The sequence below is a fragment of the Ptychodera flava genome, chromosome 3, assembly GCF_041260155.1.
Source record: "Ptychodera flava strain L36383 chromosome 3, AS_Pfla_20210202, whole genome shotgun sequence".
NCBI lineage: Eukaryota > Metazoa > Hemichordata > Enteropneusta > Ptychoderidae > Ptychodera > Ptychodera flava.
Window position 1 is genome coordinate 49,587,500 of NC_091930.1, and position 20,819 is coordinate 49,608,318.

Consider the following 20,819-nt stretch of genomic DNA (forward strand, 5'->3'; position numbering starts at 1 on the left):
TGTACGGAGGGAGAGATAGATATAGATATGTGCAGATAAATCGATGGATGGATGGATGGATAAATGAATCAATGGATGGATGGATGGATGGATGGATCGATAGATAGACAGAGCTATCGCCCAGGCAACATCTAACAAACAAGGCCAGGAATAGCCATGGATGTGATAGGAGGATTGTTGCAACGGTAACATTCAGACAGATATGCTGACATCGACTCAGCTAAGAACCTGTTTACGTCATCGGCGATAAGATATTCGGTGTCTTCATATTTTACGTCAGCTGATTAGGTTTTATCTGACTCAACCTGAGTCTAATTTAGTCTGACACTGACTTTTGATAGCTGACAGCGACGGACTTCTTTAATGAATGGTGTCTCTGTGTGGCTTTGCGGGAGTGTTATAATAGACTATAAAATAAAGTGCGGTTCGCAGTAATTTCCGCACCTGAGACCTGATAATCTCTACAACTGTGTACTTCGTCCCCCTTGTCGCAACAAATACGTCTCATCTACTTCCGATATCACCAATCAGTGATATTTGGTACTTCATTTTGAAATTTGAAAACTATGTTACTGTTTACAAAAGCAAAATATTCTTACGCTCTCTCGGTGAAACTGCGCTTATTTTGACCGGTTCCAGTAACTGTGATGACATCTACAGACTGATAGACAGACGATGGCTTCACCAAAATCGATCATCAAAAAATCCCTCATTAATTATAGTCGTTGCGATGACTAATACTAGCGACAATGAAATCCATCCTTTTCAAAATATCACACACTTAACGACCTGATTTATTGAGATACGACGGGCCCTGGGAGGTTTTAAATCATTTGATATTATCCAGATAAGAGTCTTTGATATTTTGCCGCCTTTTGAATTTTACAGATATTGGGAGTACTACTCATTTTACCCAAAAGAAGTGATTAATGATTACGCCACCTATGACGTCATAACACTGCCTTTTGATGGCTAACCGTACCACTTTGACACTATCAAGTTTACACAGTCGGTGTCTCAAAACTTGTATCAGGAATCATTGGGTCTTGATAAAACGCCATGGAAACTTTCAGGTAGCTGGAAACCCAATTGTTTCCACATTTATAAGTTTCGGTCAAACATTTTTGGGAAGTAGAAAACACGCTGATGATCTGAAGGTTTCAGACCGACTAGTACGCTTTTCAATAATGGCATAGTATCGACATAATGATCAGTAATGGGCGGTGCCTTTGTTTTATGAGTAACCTATGGCAACAGTAAAACTTGAGCGACGTTTCCGATAAGAAACCAAGATATTAAGGAGCAGGGGTCGATGGAATTTAAGCTACAAATGAAATTAAAAAGCGATCCCCTCCAAATTATTTTTCTACAATCATCAATTTGACCCTCCATTCATGATGTGAACCCCCCCCCCCAAAAAAATATTCATCTGGTTAGATTGATTAACTCTTTGCACCCAAAGGCCCTGTTGTGGAGTTGACATTTTGGAGTACGCTGTGACTTCTGACTTCTGAAATAATCAAAGACTGTACCCAATAACCATGTGATTTTAGAATCACCATGAAACACATGTCCCCAAAAATATGCAAATTATGATCACGTGACCTCTTTATTATTCAAAATGGCCGCCAACATAAACATTTCTATTTTTCCACGTTTGTTTATTTTCATAGGAGATCCTCATTAATTCATCATTTTTCATTACCAAACCGTTGGTTTCTCTCAAATCAGCATGACCTGACATAAAATTGTAAAAAACTTTTGAAGATACACTGATATTTTTCGTTCTAATCATGAAGTGTAATGTAAACAAAGGCCCTTCAAACGTATACTGTCACCTGTTCCAATTGTGCCACAGTTACCATGGAAAGAGAAAATCTAACCAATCACAGATTTTAAGCGGGTGGCCGCTTTTTAAAAACAGCGCCCTCACATGAGCATTTTGAATACCGAGGAACGCCCCTTTGACCATATATGGGCATATTTAGATTACAGGTGACTGTATACCTTTAAGTGGCATGTGCATAAGTATGAAAACGTTGGTGTCTTAGAACACAACACTGTTGATATTGATGTCGTCGCTGTCTTTTGTATTTGTCTGAGATTTCCATGTCTACCCCATGCCTTCCTTTTTCCATCTAATAAAAGTTACTCTGAAGAAAATGAAACAGAAATGCCCGCAGTATATTGTATTTTCAAAGTACTGTATGTAAAACCTAGTTAACAACTTTCCTGTTTTGTTTTTCTCGATTTCAAATCACGTACAATAAATAAAGCTCATTCTGTCTTCACTTGCATTTTTTACTGTCAACAACCTACTCTGAAGAAAAGAAAATTTCTGCAGCATATTTTTCCAAAGTATTTTGTGTAAAAGCCCTGTTTACATTTTGTAATATATCCCGCAACTTTTTTCTTGGAGACAAAAATAGGAGCATTTACATGGTCCCAATATCTCATCTGATACTGATACACAGTCACTGGCACACCATTGTCGTCAAATGGTGGATGAATAGTTGACAGAAAATAGACTGGCTTACTATCCATTAGTCAAAGTGACTCATCAGAACAAAGTAGTACAAAAGATGCAGTTTTTCTAAGTGAACTTGACAGTCAAAGTGACTCGTCAGAATAACTGATTAAAAAAGCACTTGTCCGATTGGTGTTCTTATTTCTATTTGTTAATCCTAGTTGTTCAAATTTATGCAATTACAAAGGCCAAAAAAGTTTCCCAAACCAATTTGTTTTTGCGAAAGTTACATACATGACACCATTGACAATAGAATATTTCGCAATATAATTAATGCATCTAGATACGATACTTACCATATAAAATGTTCAATAAAATGGGCCTCTATAAAGAAGCCTTTATCACACTTTTATGTCCATGGACGTAAACCAGTGCTCACACGGACTTGACTACCATAAGGTTTGTTGTACAAGGGCTTCACATGCTCAATATAATTGTGACTTCAAAGATATTTAGATGCCAAACCAACCGTTTCGTGTGAAGTACGTGTGTATTATAAACATCATGATCTTCCCCACAATCCGATGGGGATTTTTAGGAGGGTCAAAACAATTCTTGACAATTCTTCTCTCCCATCAAAATGTAGAGTTCATGAACTCGACGTCACAGTCAATGCTGGCATCACGTAAATAAAAGTAAGAGAAAAACAGCACATAATGACTGTTCATGGACGAAAACACCGGCGTTGTAATGAACGGGTTTTGGATACAGTGATTTAAACAAACAACTGTGAAAAGTCCAAATTCGATAAAAACCGACGTCATGTTTTAATGGAATTACATTTCTTTTTCAAATAATGGACATTAACGGAGTCAGCTTCGAGATCGATATAATACACACGATGTCAATGATTTACCGTATATTTACTGAGGGTATACGGAAATCTTATGAAATGTACAGGGATTGGCAATGTGCCAGAAAAGAGCTTAAGTTAACACGGTAATCTACAGCTTACACACGCCGGGGAATTTATCCGCAATCCGCTCCAATGAAATTCACCTCGCCATGATCAAAATTGATGTTCTGCGAACTTTCCTTTCTTGTTTACGTGAGTGATCTTTCAGGGCAACCGGCAAAAATGGCACACCGAAACAGGTCGTCGAGATGTTGTAGGTTCCTTTGAAGTCGTTTCAACGTTGAGTGTATGTGTGTATATTTTGATATGGTCGGTGCGATGCCCCGCGGACTAGAATCACAATTCCAATTTCAACTGAATTTATTGAGTATATAAAAAGAATACCTGCCGCTGACTCAGCGGTGCCTGCAGCAAGTTTCAGGTCACAACTCATAGCATTTACCGTGACCGCATCAATTTGTAACGACTTGCCTCGCCATAAAACTCCAAACCTTGCAATTTTCGCGACACGCATCTTGTCCTTTCTATCATTGCAATGAAACTGCAATTGTTGAATTCCTTGCTACAGTTTCACTGAAACTTGCTTCCACTCGCTGCATTTTGTTAAAATAAATCCACCGAAGACATTTTAGTCGTCATACCGTTCTCGGCAAATTCAATTTACCACGTTCCATATCGCGTCGCTTCATTACTCAATCTATTTCAAAGTGTTCTATAAATAACGCATCGGCATCGGCATCGTATTTGCATATTAGCATTCAACAAAGCTCATAAGTGATAGAGTAAGACCAAAGCCATACGCCTGCAAGACATAGAAAAGAGTTTTGCGGCATTGAAATGCCGAGCAGTGATTTATTTCTATATTGCTGTGACAGGACACATCAAAATGCAACGCACTGATAGTCGTGGAACAGAAAGTCACGTTAAGGTAGAATGCGCCTCGGGGACAGATATTCGGACTCTCAAACTTTCACAATTCTTTTCTGATATACCACTTGTGAGGGTTCATTTTAAAGCTCTTGGTATAAGGAAACTTTTCACCGGCTTATCTTTTCGAAATTCGAAAATCTTCTTTTTCTCCATAGCGTTAACACTGGATGGCGGCCATTTTGAATTTTAAATATTGGTAAATCTTTGGTTTCTTGTTTCTCTTGTACCAAAATTTGCACAGTGACCCCCGATTTTTATTCTTGATTTTGAATGAGAATGATTGACATATTCCTTAAGGAAGGTTTGAGCAAAAGCTTAAGTATTTCACTTTCGAGGCGCATAATACCTTAAAGGCCAGTGTTCTGGTTGTCGACATTTACATATCCAGAGACACTTGCATCTCAAAGTGAACTAGACTACTTTTTTGAAATGTGATATTATTTAACACAAAAAGCAAACGAAGGACACACTGGTTGGCATACAAACAGACAGACAGACAGGCAGACAAAGGTAGAGAGACCAATAGATAGTTTGGGGTAGGTTTATCACTCAATGTTCAGATTTGAAAAAGTGAAAGAGGGAGGCACATGCAAAGAAAACTCAGGCCATGTATTGTGGAGAGATAAGCAAGGACAGGGAATCGAAATGAAGATCATGTAAAGAGGATAGAACTGCATATAATTTCCTGTGACCCTGATAACTATTAGATTCGACTAAAAGAACTTTGTAAACGAGCTAGTGGGCTCGGTAATTGGACGCTGTTTCACAATTACTCATGGGGATAGTAGTATTAGTACTGCATCTCGGAGACGCCTGTAAATCACTTAGTTTCATTGTCAAATATAAGGCCACAGCCTTGCAATCTGAAAGAGACTGCAAGCGGATTAATATTGTTATAATCTTAACCTCCCTGTGGAGTCAAGTTCAAGAGCGCTATTTCCTGAAATTTGTCTTCTTCATTATGAGAGCTCTGAAATTGATAACCGTTGCTAAGTAACACGAAAGTATTTTTATCCAAAGGCGTCCATTACTGCTTGATCGCATTATCAGTTGATGTCATTGACTTTGACATTGACCTCAGATTAGTCGTTTAACCAGTAAACAAACAATCTCTTCTCTTTGATATGTTTTGAAATTCAAGGAATTGGCGATCAAATAATCGCAAGACTACATTTCGATAAAGCCTACAAATCGACAAAACGAACTATATATAAATATCGTGTTACTCTGCGAGCTAAAGCCATTTATGCGAATATCTTCAGCCATTAATCATTAATGAAATTTATCATATCAGTAATAAGATATAGGTATCCTTCTTACATTTGGATTTTACCATTGGGCCCGTCATGATGGATTTGAGGCAAGGGTGACGGACCTCTTCGAACGAAATCTCAATTTTGCTGCCTCTTGTTCAGAAAGACAAATTTAAAACGGGACTCATTCACGTCAATCGTATTCACTCAGCTTCTGAAAAAAGCAGATTCCCCAGGGAGAGAGGGAGGGAGGGAGGGAGGGACGGGGGGTACATCTACATATTTTTGGAGAAGCTCCTTGAATCTGTTAAATTTCAAGAACGAGTATTCCTGAAATATGCATATTTAACTCTATTAAACAGTGACAATATCTGCGTTGCCATGGTGTTTACATTCCAAGTACATTCCGCTTATATGGTTCCCAATTACTATCAAACTGATCTAAAATTCTTGCTCCAAAGTGATTTTCATCATCATCATCATCATCATCATCATCATCATCATCATCATCATCATCATCATCATCATCATCATCATCATCATCATCGTCATCTTCTTCTTCTTCTTCTTCTTCTTCTTCTTACTCTTCCTTTTCATGCACCTCGCATCTTGCCTTCTGTCAATGACAAAATTGTGCTTTTTTCAGATTTAATTGGTATCTTTCCTCATGTTGCAAGTGTTATTGCTACATGTTTGCCTTTTCTCCAGTTCTCTCCGTCTCGCCCAAGCATCAGTGTCTTTGCCATTTTGCAGTTTTTGCTGATTTTTTGTAGTCCAACTATAGTTTTATAGGTTTTTTTTCAGTAATTGACCATCATTTGCTGTAACGCACTTGTCAGATTTCATTTATGCTTTTCTTCTCAAAATTTTCATTGATCAGATATGTACTTTTCTGTACATTAGTTTAATTTTAGTAATAAACGTTCAAAAAATCAAAATCAAAATCCTCTTCTTCTTCTTCTTCTTCTTATCACATCAAGCATCGCTATCAACTCCCGAACGCAAACGTAATGCAAGCGCGATACAGTGGTTCATAACGCCAACCAAGAGAGTGACACCGTTAATTACGTTAGCACAGACCGTCATCCGAGAGATCCAGATAAGATTATTAAGTAATATCAATAAGATTGCACAAACAGAACAGCCCTCCTTAATAAAGTGAGAGCCTGGCACCCTATAGAAATTGATTTCCCCTTCAAACCGATCAGCTTCTCAGAGTTAATCAGGATTAGGCTGCCGAGCCTCGTATATTCGTAGCACGGCCAGATTAGACACCGGACAAGGACCGTCTGAGTGCCTTTCCAGGCAGATGAACTGGTTAATCACCATGACAATAAAATAGTCGCCCTTTGTCCACTCCCGGCGTAAAGAGTAAGCACATAAGAGGATCGTCTTGTTTGAAGAGTGTTTCTGCACCACTTCAATAACGTAAGTTTCATCTACTATACGATTTACGACGTGGCTAACGCATTGCATATGAATTCCGATTGCTAGGACTTAGCTGCTAGGACTTGGATTTTGATGCCCGGGTACGACTGGAAAATAAAGTCATTACGGTACCGTCGATTAGCAGATCAGAGGACCAGTGTCAAACACCGCCCGTTAAAAGTCGTGGAATATCGGTTTACTGTGTCTCCCAGATCTGCTGTTTGCTTCCCCCCGCGACCCCCGGGTGTATAGCGGCAAGCTAAATGTACAAGCAGGGAAGAAATGACATTTCTGAAACTAAAATCCAGGGTCTGTGAACCAACAAACAATAGTTTTTTTTGTTCATGACCACTAAACCATATCTTGTTTGGTTTCGCTGTAAGTTACAAACTTGAAGCGTATGATTTGGGCTAGATATTACCATGGTATACGACAAGTTGTTTCCATGGCTGATGAGATATAAAAGCAAAGCGTGATCATTTTTAAAGAGAATGAACGTGAGCTTACCGAGGGCTTCCACGTCACCAGACACATAACTGCAGCGTTTGAAAATCTTCCTCTGAATAATTTCTGGCAAACAGATTCGATATCTATTGTCAGGAAACTCCAGGCCTTTTCAATCTGAATAAAAAAGTAAGACATACAGCAAATATTAAGATCATTTTATTGAATTCAGCTTCCATATATACGTTCAAACAGAGTTGTGCCTTACTTCGAATTCAACTTTGAGTGAATTGTGTGTGTGCATCTCTCTCTCTCTCTCTCTCTCTCTCTCTCTCTCTCTCTCTCTCTCTCTCTCTCTCTCTCTCTCTCTCTCTCTCTCCATTTAATACAAACCATTACATCGTATTCAAAGATTTTTCTTTTCATAAAATTGCACAGGCATGTATTTAGCATTAGTCATTGCAACAGAACAATTATAAATGATGTTATGGCCACCAAGTAGGACTGTCCCTCATAAATGCATGTACATCCAATGACCCGATAACTTGTAGTGTGCCTGCAGGGCGACGCTCGATTCAAAGAAGGTACAACTATACTTAGCAAAGGCAACCGATAAATTTGTCAGGCGATAAACCAAGCTCCTCGTTAATTGGCCCACGCGTTTCCATGGAGATTAGTATGATTTATCAACTCTCAAAATCTAATCTGATTAAATGGAGTAAATTGTGCCTTGCATTTCATCCTGGCACACCACCCAAGGTCAACAAAGGTCAGACTGTATAAATGCCATCGCGCGAATACTTGCAAATATTATTTCTTTACTTACAAAACAGTGATTAATGACAAAACATTGACACAAACGTCGATCTACGTCATAGAATGCAAGCATGTTGCCATTTTACATATCACGGATGATTAAATGAATTAAAGGATAACAGATTAGATACGACTAACTAACTAATTTCTGAATCTATATAGCTTTATGGTTGTTTTTTATTCTTTGTGTCTCCAGATGATTCCTTCCCTGCCTCTGATCGCTCGTCTTGTATTTTTCGAGGTTTTCATAGGATTTTATGTTTATGTTTTCCATGAATGACATCATATACAATTTATAGCCTGCAAATTCTGAACCCCAGTCAAGCGATGTATTCATTTCTCTGATAAAGTTTGTGTGCGATGTGTGATAGCGAGTATGTGAGTGCGAGTGCTTCATAAGCTCGACAGCATGTGTGGAATGGTCGCAGTCAGAAAAATTGTAACGATTTAGCTCGGTTATTCTTCGGTTAGTAAGGGCTGAGATTTAACCGAGTGGTTCTGAATTCTGAAGTCTCCGCTAAGTGACTCGGTGCCGAACGTTGTCTAAGATGTCACATAAGACCGACTCCTACAAATTAAAAAAATGTCGTTTGTATTTTAAGAAAGTTGTTTATTATGCGTTTTTCGCTTTATCTACTTGAAAAAAATAATCTCCAGGTTTGTTTCACTACAAGTTAAGTAAATGTATTTTATAAGTTTCTCGATTTTGAAAACGATGATGGTGATGAATCTCACGTTGGAGAGTTTTGCGGTTGCCATGATGATGGTGATGATGATGATGATGATAAAGATAATCACCGTCACCATAACCACACCACCATCATCATCATCATCATCATCATCATCATCATCATCATCATATCATCATCATCATCATCATCATGAATGTCATTGTCGTCGTTTGCTTTGGCATGCTAAGCAATATATACGTTATGACGCGCTTATGGTTTAGAATTTGTTTAAATATCATTAGGCCTAAATGGCACATTTATCATAGAGCCCGGAGTACGTTCCGTGTTGACCGCATCTATGAAAATATTGACACACGCTTGTTTCCTCGGACACCATGAAAACAACCCCGAGCCGATTAATCAAGTAACTGTACTCTATGAACTCTCAAAACAAGCAAATCAAGAAGACTATATATGATCATCACGCTCTGATAATGGTCGACAAAATGCAACATCTTACGTCTATTTATTCCTGCACTTGTCGTTTCATCAAATCGAAATTGCTTATTACATACAGCCTTCAAGGCTTGAACTGATTAGTGTAAACGTGGATCAGGTGACAGGTATCCGAACGTGCATCGCAGCGATGTGATTGGTGTGCTAGCCTCGATTCATTTAAAGCTAGTATGCGCCTCGGAAATGAAAGACTTAAACTTTTACTCCAACTTTCCTAAAGGAATCTTTCAACCACTTTACTTCAAAATCAAGAATAAAAAATCAGGGGTCACCGCGCAAATTTTGTTACTGGGGAAACTACGGCGCGCCAAATGTTTCAAAAATATTTATCGATTCAGTGCAAAAATAAACTGTCTTTCTCAATTGAAATAAAAATTCGGTCTCAGTAGGAAGGAAAGAAGTAAGAAAAGTATAATTAAAAAACAAAAGACAGAAATGTCATTTAATACTTCATTTTAACTTTAGAAAAAATGTTTTAAGCGTAATTAGGAAATAAACAGTTTTCAACGATTTGAAAAAGTCATACATCCATACTTATCGACATACATACAAGTATAATAGTTCGCGTAAAAGGTGCAATTAGTGCTGATTTTACAAAAAAAGAAAAATATGTTATACAGTGGTACGTCCACAAAATTCACAAGAAAATCACTAAAAATCACTACTACCACTCGGAAAAAATAGTACAAAAAATAAAAACGTGAACCACATACAGAAAATAATTATAAAAGAATCAGACAAAAAAGCCATGCATACATAAAATTATTTATGTACTTAAGAAAATTAAAAAGCACTACGTCTCATAATAAACGTATTATAGATAATCAAAAATATAATATGAATCACCAGCCGCTTTGACAGTAAAGAGAGAAAATCGGTGAAAAAATTCGGCAGTGATGGCTCTAAACAAAAGTGGATCTCATCTACAATAAAATAAAATAAAATTAAAAAAAAAAAAACGAAAAAAATAAAAAAATGCCATGAACAGAGATACAAAAAAAACGCGTGGGCCTGTGGAAAGAAAAAACAAAGGACTCGCCACAGCAAAAAAAAAAGAAAAAAAAAAGAAAAAAAAAACCGAAAAAACAAAACAAAAACGAGCACTCGCCACAGAAAAAAAAACAACAAGCCCGAAATTACAATTATTTTATTCAAAAAACTCATGGTTCACGTTTCCTTCGATCAATGAATCCCCAACAGCGGGGAATCCGATCACCACATACTCCAATGTTTGACGAAATATTAATTGAGCATTTCAGTGATAACGTGACATTTTGAAACCTAGCTCTGTTTGGCTGGGCCCTGCTCTACTTGAAACCATACTTGATGAAATGAAGTGGGCAATATCACCTAAAGAACGTCCAAGTTAACAGTGAATAGTTCCAGAGAGTCAAGTTAACTGAGCCAATTTCAGGCAGTCCACAGGTCAGATCACGAGCGAGACGTACATCCCATGACCCTTCATAGCAACATTGCGAACGCGGTATGGCAGGGAGCTCACTGCAGGCCTTCCACCGAGCCGCACTGTCATCGCCTTTTGGCCTACATGATTTCTACACAGTTTTAATACGTGTTGTTCGATACATCGGGTTCAAATACCATGATAATAAACCACCTCGTTGTTTGCTAATTCCTCGTCTATCCTCAAAGATCACCCAAATCATGATAAAATGAATAGTTTTGAAGAAATCTGCCGCGTGTTGAGAGAACGTCCATCGTTTTCTGTGTTCGACAAGACGAGCGACGCAACTGTAAAAGCCTTACGACTACGAGTATGGCGAGAGTGTCCGGCCTTCGCAACGCCAGACACTCTCACTATACTCGCAGGGCTATACACGACATGTCGATGCCCATTGCAGAAATCTTATATCCACACAGTCCAATATATGGAGCTACGATATTTGTGCAGTAGCCTATACATAGCTCTGGGTGGCAGGGCAGGGCAGGGCTGTGAGTTACCGGCGTTATACGGCCTGGCCGTATCCGGTAACTCACAGCCCGGCCTTGCTGCGGATCCGTAGCCCTACCACTCCCTTTGCTGGTTGTGTTGAGCTACAATGTATAGAGAAATAGCGGCTGCTTGATCAGTGTTTGTCAAGTCGGGCGCGTTCGCGTTCTACAGGTACTACTACTACTATATATAGTGAAAACGTTGCCTCGAATTTAGACGGAGTGTTTCAGCCCGATTATTTTTGCCACACTCCGTTTAGAGGCTAAACCCACGGGATACGTGTGTGGCTCAATCCCGGCGGTGGCAGTCTCTGGATGGGTGGGTACCCACGCTCGTTAGCAGAGTTTGAAATGTACCCCTTTTCCCAGACTTTTTCTCTGAAAAACACCCCCTTTTTTGGAAAATCTGGGAGAAAATCACTACGAAAAACACCCCCTTTTTCAGATATCTGGGAGATTTTACCTAAATGTTTGCCAAGACATTTGAATACCATATTTCAAGCAAGTGTGCTGACTCTTGGTGAAAAAGGAACACATAATACACTAGCTTAGGATGGGTTGACTTTGTGTTTGATGTGCATTTTGATGTGATGTGTAACAAACTGCCTTGTTCAATGTATGCTTAGTAACATAAATGAAAACTTGAAATACGGTGATCGTTCAATGTTTTGTCTTCACCATATGTTCATCAGTCACACTCATATACAATCACTTTTCTGATCCGTTTTGATCTTGTATTAGTTGATGGCTCTTGAGTTATTAGACATCGTCCGTCATCTGTAGCTGCAACAGATACATGTGGGGTACGCTTTTTCTTTGGCCTGACATTATTCAGGAATTCTTGGAGTTTTAGTTTGACTGATTCTGCTAATTTTGCTAAGAACCAGACCTATTCTCAGAGGGTGATCTGAAAAAGTACCCCTTTTTCTCGATTTCACGGACCTAGACGTCTCCGTGATGTCCGACGAAAATCACCTCCTTTTCCGCGAAATTTCTAACGAGCGTGCGTACCCGGCTGCTCTGAGACTGCCACCACCGGGGGCTCAATACATAGCGGCCGCTGCTAGCTTTGCACGGCAGGGCTGTGTACGTGTTACCGGCGTTATACGGGAGGCCGTGTCACGCCGGTAACACACAGCACTGCCATGCAGAACTAGGCCGCAGAGTGCTGCGTAGAATGCAATTTTACTATGCATACCCACACGGCAGCCGCTGTGTATAGAACCACACGTAACCGTGGGCTAGCGGCAAGCCATCGTTTTGTTGGGGTTTGGGCACAGACTGTCTATGATTTGGGAGAGGCGGTGTTCCGCCATCTATACTCATTGCCATCTACACTCCATTTGACCTTTGACACATACACTGGCATATCACGCGATTGTTATGCAAATAAAATATCGCATTCAATCTATACTCTGCCCTTGACATGGCTCAGGGAAATCGGGAGGAAACATCTCTTACAAGTTGAATTTACGTAATTGCTATCTATACTCCATTGCTATTTCTATTCATTACTATGACAAAAGAGAGGTTTTGAAAGGTACACAATGGATTCTAAACTTAATTCATTTGATCTAAGGCCAATTCATTTAAATTATATACTGTTTTTATTCAGAACAATGAAACTTCAATAAGGGTTTTTTTATAATAAATACAAAAAACTGAGAAGAGACTTCTTGGGGCCGGTACATTATTTCTTGTTCATTATATTTCACTAGGATTTAATGAATTTTGGAAATAAGTTTGACAATAACTCGACAAATCGAGGGCAAGTATAGTGTATGGCCGGTAGAAATGGTTGTACAGAGAATAGATGGCAGGAGTATAGATGGCATGTGTACATGCCATTTATACTCCACTGCTATCTACACTCTTTTGCTGTCTATACTTTGTTGTCATCTATAATCAATTACTACCTATATATGATAGGTTCTGAACTAAATTTCTGATACGGAGCTTCATTGTAAAAGCTGCACTGACATATTTTTATACACCAGAGGGACAGTGAATAAAGACGATTACTGCTGTTAAAGTTAACGGAATCATTGACAAATTCTGCCAGTCAGCGACTTTGGTAAATGGATGCTTGGAGTACAGTTGGCAATTGCTTTCAATAATCAAGACTACAAACTACAAGGAAAAAATGTTAGAAATGGATCTGAAATATATTAAAGCATTAGTACATTATGGAGACAAAACAAAAAACAAAAAAACAATGAAAACATGACTGACAACACAAAAACTACCAAACTTCAGAATGTGAGTTCACACAAAAATATCACGATTAACCAATCGCCAGTATAGCTACGAGACCCGGGCCACTAGCCATGCACTGTACACCCTATGAAGTTCATACAGATCCGATCTGGAAACTGGTGAGCTTAGGTGTGCACAGTGCAGTGGATTCTGCAATGAAATCAAACATTTTATATCCCTTTGCAATTTCTTTAACATTGGGAAAATGATATTTTTTCTGTTAATAAAAGTGGAGTATAGATGGCAAGAGAGCATAGATGGCACCTTACACTGCTATCAACACTCACACTGGCAGTTATTTGCATAACAATGGAGTGACATGCCAGTGTATGTATCAAAGGTCAAACGGAGTGTAGATGGCAACGAGTATACATGGCAGAACAGCGGCCCTACACTTTACAGCGAGAGGATCGCTGGTTGCCGGCGTGTAGGCCTACTGTACTAGCAACGGGACCGCCGGCCGCTGGCTTACCACCTCGAGTGTACATTGGAGCGAGGGGACCGCTGGCAGCCGACGAACCACCAAGAGTGTTTTGTCCATTTTTAACCAAAACTGGTAACTGTTTAATATAGAATGGGACGTGTCGATAGCTTGGACGTCCATGAGATGATATTGAAGACTAGAAGCTGAGAGTTATCGCTGAAATACCCCAAATATCATGTCCAACATCCGAGTGTGATGATCAAAAACCCTCTGGCATTAAACTGTAACAATCATGACGTTGACAATTATTCAATTTTCATGCTGGGCTTTTTCTGCGGGGTGTCCCACTCTGTTTTCTTTTCTCGAACGGGCCTCTTTTTTTTCTACTGAGGTTTTTTTTTTTTTTTTTTTTTTGTAACCTTTTTTTTTTTGTAACCTCGCTTTGGTTTTTCCCAAGCTGACCTCGTTTTGGTTTCTTTACAGCCTCAACGCCGGCGCGATCTCGGTCGACTTTTCAATTGTGATTCTCTTTCTTTTTTAGTCAGACCTGATGGTGGTTCGTTTGTTTTTTGGAAGTAGTGCAAGTACTATTTGTGGTTTTGTTTTTAATCATTTCAATATTTTGTGTGTGTGTGTGTGCTTGATTTTTTTTTTTTTTTCCCTTATAATCAGCATTCATTGCACCTTTATATCAAATACACGTGTACGTGTACGTCAATAAGTATGGGAGTGTGGTATTTCCAAATTTTTGAAAAGTTTATCTTCTCATTACGGTTTAAAGAATATTTTACAATTAAGCATTACATAACATTCTGCCCTTTTTGCAATAATACTTTTCTCGTTTATTTTCTTCCGTAATTCCATCGAATTTTTATTTCAATCAAGAAAGACGGTTGCACGTAATCTTTATCTGTACAGGCACATTCAAATATTTAATGACACGTATTTTCAAATGAATGCTATTTTTATGAAAAGGTACATTAATAAAATGCAATGATATGGACGAAAGAACTTTTTTCTTTATTATTCATACACGTTTAAGACTTAAATTTTTAGAAAAAAATTTGACAGTTTATTTTTACTCTATGACGATAAATATTTTTGAAACATTTGGCGCGCCGTAGGAAACACATTACCCAAGATTTACCGATATTAGAAATTCAAAATAGCCGCCATCCCTACGTTAATTCCATGGAGAGAAATAAAATTTTCAATTTCGAAAAACTAACTCTTTGAAAATATTTCATGTACCAAGGGCTTTGAAATGAGCCCCCCCCCCCAACAAGTGGTAGATCATAAATTAGTTGTAAAAGTTTTAGAGTCCAAATATATGTCCCCGCTGCGCGTTCTGATTGACGAGTAAATTACACCTCAACACTTTATATCCTGTCGCGTGCAACCTTGAAATAGAGCCACTCAGTTCGTCCTTGGAAATCCGAGCAGATTCGTTGCTGTTTTCATTAAAACATTTCTTTTCGTTTGCCTTGGACAATGGCACACATCACCTGTAAATGGTTTGACGACCAGCAAATTCACCACTGCCGCACTATTTATAGAAAACCAATAGAAAACGTCGAATCGCGCACTAAATGCTGGGTAACGGAGTGTGCGCGTCGCTTTGGTGAAAATCGCATTGGTTCCGAACTCTTTCTGGCGTCATGCGTGACGCCAACCGGAAGAGTTCACTTCGATGAGGCATTTTGAAAAAAAAAAAGTTCACGATAGCGACGGCACCATAATTCTTACAAAGAACACTTGCCCGGACAACACAGTGACTGCATATTGCCGAATCCTAGCACCGAGATAGAATCGTTTTAATTTCGGAGAGTGCGAAAACCTGTAACGTCGGTATAAGAGGCCGATTAGTCTGGAAACAAATTCTGGTGTGAGTGGCAAGGTCAATTTACTTCACGTAATTTCTGAAAAGTCCGGAAATTTATTTCTTCAAATTGGAGAAAATGCACCTAAAATCACCTCGAGGTGGCTTTTATGTTAAAGTAGACAGAAAATAATTGATCTGGTCATCATTGATAACAGGAAATTTGAAACTGTTATTTGCAGTTTACACGGCGTCTCTCAGAGCAATACCTGAAAGTATTCTCCTTTTTACACACATCATTTGCACAGACAACCAAGAGACACTTATCGTAAATGACCAGTTTAATATTCAGACTTGAAGAAAGTGCGATGGACATATCGTGTGGTTGTCTCTTCTTGTTCAAAAGGTAAAACATATTAAAGCCCTCCGTGCAGTTTGTCGTGGTTGTATTCTGTCTATTTGTTTGCATATCTATCTATCTATCTGTCTGTCTGTCTGTCTGTCTGCCTGCTAGCCTGTCTGTCTGTGTGTCTGTGTCTGTCTAGTATGTATGTATGTATGTATGTATGTATGTATGTCTGTCTGTCTGTCTGTCTGTCTGTCTGTCTGTCTGTCTGTATGTATGTATGTATGTATGTATGTATGTATGTATGTTTGTATGTATGTATGTATGTATGTATGTATGTATGTATGTATGTATGTATGTATGTATGTATGTATGTATGTATGTATGTATGTATGTATGTATGTATGTATGTATGTATGTATGTATGTATGTATGTATGTATGTATGTATGTATGCATCTATCTATCTATCTATCTATCTATCTATCTATCTATCTATCTATCTATCTATCTATCTATCTATCTATCTATCTATCTATCTATCTATCTATCTATCTATCTATCTATCTGTGTTTATGTATGGAGAGAAATTACTAGAAGTTAGGAAAAATGACAAAGACAGGAGATGGAGAGACAGATAGGTGTTGAATAATCATTGGAAGTCTACAGTTCCGTCTCCAAACATTAAAGCCAAATATTATTTTCGACATAACTGCAACATTGGCCTTTGATGGATTCATTAATTCTTCAATTTAATACTAACATAGATCTGCCCGCTTTGAGCTGAGATACCTAACGACTTAAAGTCATTTTAGACTCCTCGAGACCTCCCCGAGTTTTAATTACGCTAGGTCTTGCGGAAAGAGATCGCCATGGAACAGTTGGTAATTTATTTTCAATATTAGATCACCAAAATTTGATTGAAAGCTTAAAAAGTTCGTGGAAGGTTATGTTTGTAATTTGATGTCACAATCGGTTGATGAGATTCGCAAAGCAAGCGCGACTTTTGCAATGACATGAAGTGAAATTGTTTTATTAAATTGTTAGACAATCTCGGTAATTTTTGCTTGAATAAATTAAGTGACCTAAATCATGCAAATTATTATCTACTCTGTCGTGCCTGAAAACAAGAAGCAAACAAACAAACAAACAAACAAACAAACAAACAAAATTACATCACAAATGTCAAAGACACCGAAATGGCAGAGTGGCAGCTTCCACCCAGTTACAACGCGATTTTTCAGGTCGCAAGAGCAGAATTTTTTGAGCGGAAAATGATCATGAGAAAACCGTAGTGCGGTGAGTCGCTTCGTTGATTGACAGAGTGTATCGAAGCTCCACAATCATAATATTTATCTCGCTAACTGACAAAATGACTCGTTCATGATTTAAAGTAAATCGCACAAACAGCGAAAAAAAAAGTCACGTAAGGATACGAGGGTCGCGCGGGTGGGGATGTTTGTAATCTCGCAAGTAATAACGCAAGACGAATGGAAAAGGATACGTTCTTTATTATTACCGGAAAAATGAGGACATTACATTCATCAGCGTTCCAGAATCAAAAAAACTACTTGACTTTTTCGCACATGAAGATTTGCAACAACCAGTTTTCAATCAAAAAACACGTAATTCGGGACTCGCAGCAATTTGTAACCTACGGCCCGCCACCTCAGACGTGTGACAGCACACGTTCGACAAATTAAATAAACACGTCGGAATCACCCAGGAAACTTGTGAGACGGACAGTGTTACTTCGAAGCTTCAAGCCGTCGCTATGGTGACCATTCATCCGCCGGGTGCTAGCCATAAATAGGGCATGCCGCTTCGCCGAATTGAAAACAATTTTCACTGAATAGCGAATTGACGAACGTGGACTTCAGCTTAATGGAATGTCAAAACAATGTTTGTTTTTCCAGATTTTAGGGGATTGTTATTTAAAAATGCGCGAACAGGTTCACCCTGTTATCAGAAAACATGTAGAGTGTGAAGAATAATTCCATACCTTGGGAAAACTAGTAGGCAACATTTTTGGAAATCTCTTCATCGGTCACAGGGCACTGTACTAAAGAAGGGGGACGGCGTGGAGAATTGATCATATTCATTGCAATTCATTGCCGCTGCGGTATTTTTCTTACTTCACCCACAGGGGCTCACAAGTGGCTATATAAGTCAATATTACAGCGTTTTTCTTTCTTTTTCAATGTTACAAATAAACTAGCTGAGCCTGAAGAGCACAACACTTGTGTAGCTGTCTTTTGTGTAGCTTGTATTGGCATGTATAGTGCGCCTCAATAGGGAGTGTGATCATATGTAAATGTGACCTTTAGTTCCGTGACCTCTAGCCATTCCTACTTCCTGTCCTCGCTATGCTTACTTTACTAAACACAGCGACGTCAGTAAACACAGCGACGTCTGTACGCATGGCCATATGGAGAGGGAAGTAGGCATGGCTAGAGGTCACGGAACCAAAGGTCGCATTTACATATGATCACACTCCCTATTGAGGGCGCACTATACATGCCAATACAAGCTACACAAAAGACAGCTACACAAGTGTTGTGCTCTTCAGGCTCAGCTAGTTTATTTGTAACATTGAAAAAGAAAGAAAAACGCTGTAATATTGACTTATATAGCCACTTATGAGCCCCTGTGCTTCACCCTGTGCGTTGGTTTCATGAGACAGAGTGGAAATCTCCAACCACTTGAATATTATCAGGCCAGTGACAGTCAATGTCTCTGGCGTTTGTGCATATCTCCGCAGCCACTGCTCCAAACATACATGCCAGATAACTCAATGAAGCAAGTCTCTGTTGTTTATTTGTATTTGATCGTGTACCGGCAGCTCTTTCACTAATTTCAGATTCCTCGAATTGCATTCACCCTACTGATAAGGCTTTATTTCCCGATAGACACGTTTAGCTATTAAAACATTTGCCATCTATGAATAGCATGATTTACAATGTACCTGTTCTTTGGTGAATGGAAACGATACAGTTTGGTAATCAAAGGACGTGCGACTCGTGTTTTGAAAATGCTATATCGAAGACATTGATGGTTCTCAAAGCTAAGATGTATTTGTGAAAAACTCTGATATAAAAGACGCCAAACGTTGCTCACGACTACAACTAATGAGAATATGGATTGATGTACGTACTTCCTTTCTTATTTTGTTGATAAACCCAACGCAAGAATGTACTGCCAATCTCTCGTTTAACGTGTGAATGGTTTGTCCATTTTCCAGATTCATTTTTACCCATTGACTCACGCGGTAAAAAGTCTTTGTTGAACGTTTTGGTCACTCAGCGTATCACAAATATTTCGATGAACGTTTCAGAGTTTCTATTTAAACATTTTCCGACCCATTTTCTCTCGCTGACGGGTACTGAGAGAAAATAATGTTGAGTGTTTGAGAGGTTATTTCGTTTCCAAACTTTTTGTTTTTGTCATTAACAAAATACGATATATCAACGGTCTTGGTGAACTATTGAGAGATAAGGTTGTTTTCCGGGTTCATTCATTCTCAATCACGGTATTGCCAAAAATAGATAAGTTTTGAACGCTGCAGGGGTAAGTTATTGTCGCAAATTGATTTAGATTGTCGCAAACGTTATGGTACTGCAAATATTTTGTCAAAATTCAAGATGGCAGCGCGCCCGCAAATCTGTATTGACAACTGACGTGCTCAAGCAGAGACTGCACTAACGTATGGAGCATCGGTAAATATTTTTTTCGCAATATCCAAACCTTCCATTTCGCAAATCACTTAATGACTCGCTCCGCGGCGTTGAGGAGCCCATGGTAAATGTACTATTTCCTGTCGCCATGGCAACACGGGAGAGATCGTTAGTTGTTCGGGGAACATAGTAGCATCATCGGTGGTCACGTATCGTAGAATTTGGCAAAATGCCAGTAAATGCAGAACTGTCAAACGTACTTACAAAACCTTTTATTTGGTCACTTGTGCACTCGTTTGCTTTCCTACAACGATCAATGAAATTTTTAAATACAATTTTACCGAATCAGACTTTTGATATTTTTAATTGTAGCTATGGTAAATTCCGCAGTTTTTTATTTAACTCGATTTATTCGTCTTAATCTTGCAACTTTTGTTCCTCTTGTATGTCACTTGTTTTTATTTACTTGTTTCCTGGTTGTAAGCTTATGTTTGTTCTGTTTTTATTTGTTTATTTATTTTTTGCTGGAACTGTAATTGGGCGCAAGGTAGTTTTCCTAGTCAAATGAAATAAAATGAAAAAAAATTGTGCATACCAACGACTGTAACGTTACGCGCGTTTGCGCTTATCCATTGATGTCGTGCAATTTATTCTAAGTATTACGGTAGCATTTTTCACCTTTTCAACCGGCAACCATTTCTCTGTACATAGGTCCACCACTCTATTGAAAACATTGTGATCCAGTGTCTAATGTTAAAAGGGTTATGGCAACCGGAATTTGTTGTATAACTCGGGGTGGGGTTGGGTGGGGTGGGACGGAATGGGGGACCGATTGGGACCGATCGATGCCACATCCTCTTAAAAGAACGACAATAGCGCAGTATGTGCCCTTCAAGAATGTTATGTGATT

The 20,819-nt window shown here is 38.8% G+C and overlaps 1 protein-coding gene across 2 annotated transcripts in view; it reads right to left on the reverse strand.

The window, feature by feature from the left end:
- The window catches only part of LOC139130216 (adhesion G protein-coupled receptor L2-like), an 88,248-nt gene that overhangs the window by 57,871 nt on the left and 9,558 nt on the right, over positions 1-20,819 (reverse strand). Inside the window, exons 2-3 of one of the 2 annotated variants that reach the window (XM_070695964.1) lie at positions 7,502-7,615; positions 4,025-4,185 (exon numbers count right to left, since the gene is read on the reverse strand). In XM_070695964.1, coding sequence (XP_070552065.1) covers positions 4,025-4,072 — 48 coding nt within the window. In that variant the 5' untranslated portion in view covers positions 4,073-4,185; positions 7,502-7,615. The remainder of the gene's footprint in view (positions 1-4,024; positions 4,186-7,501; positions 7,616-20,819) is intronic. The other variant, XM_070695965.1, reaches the window with a different exon arrangement.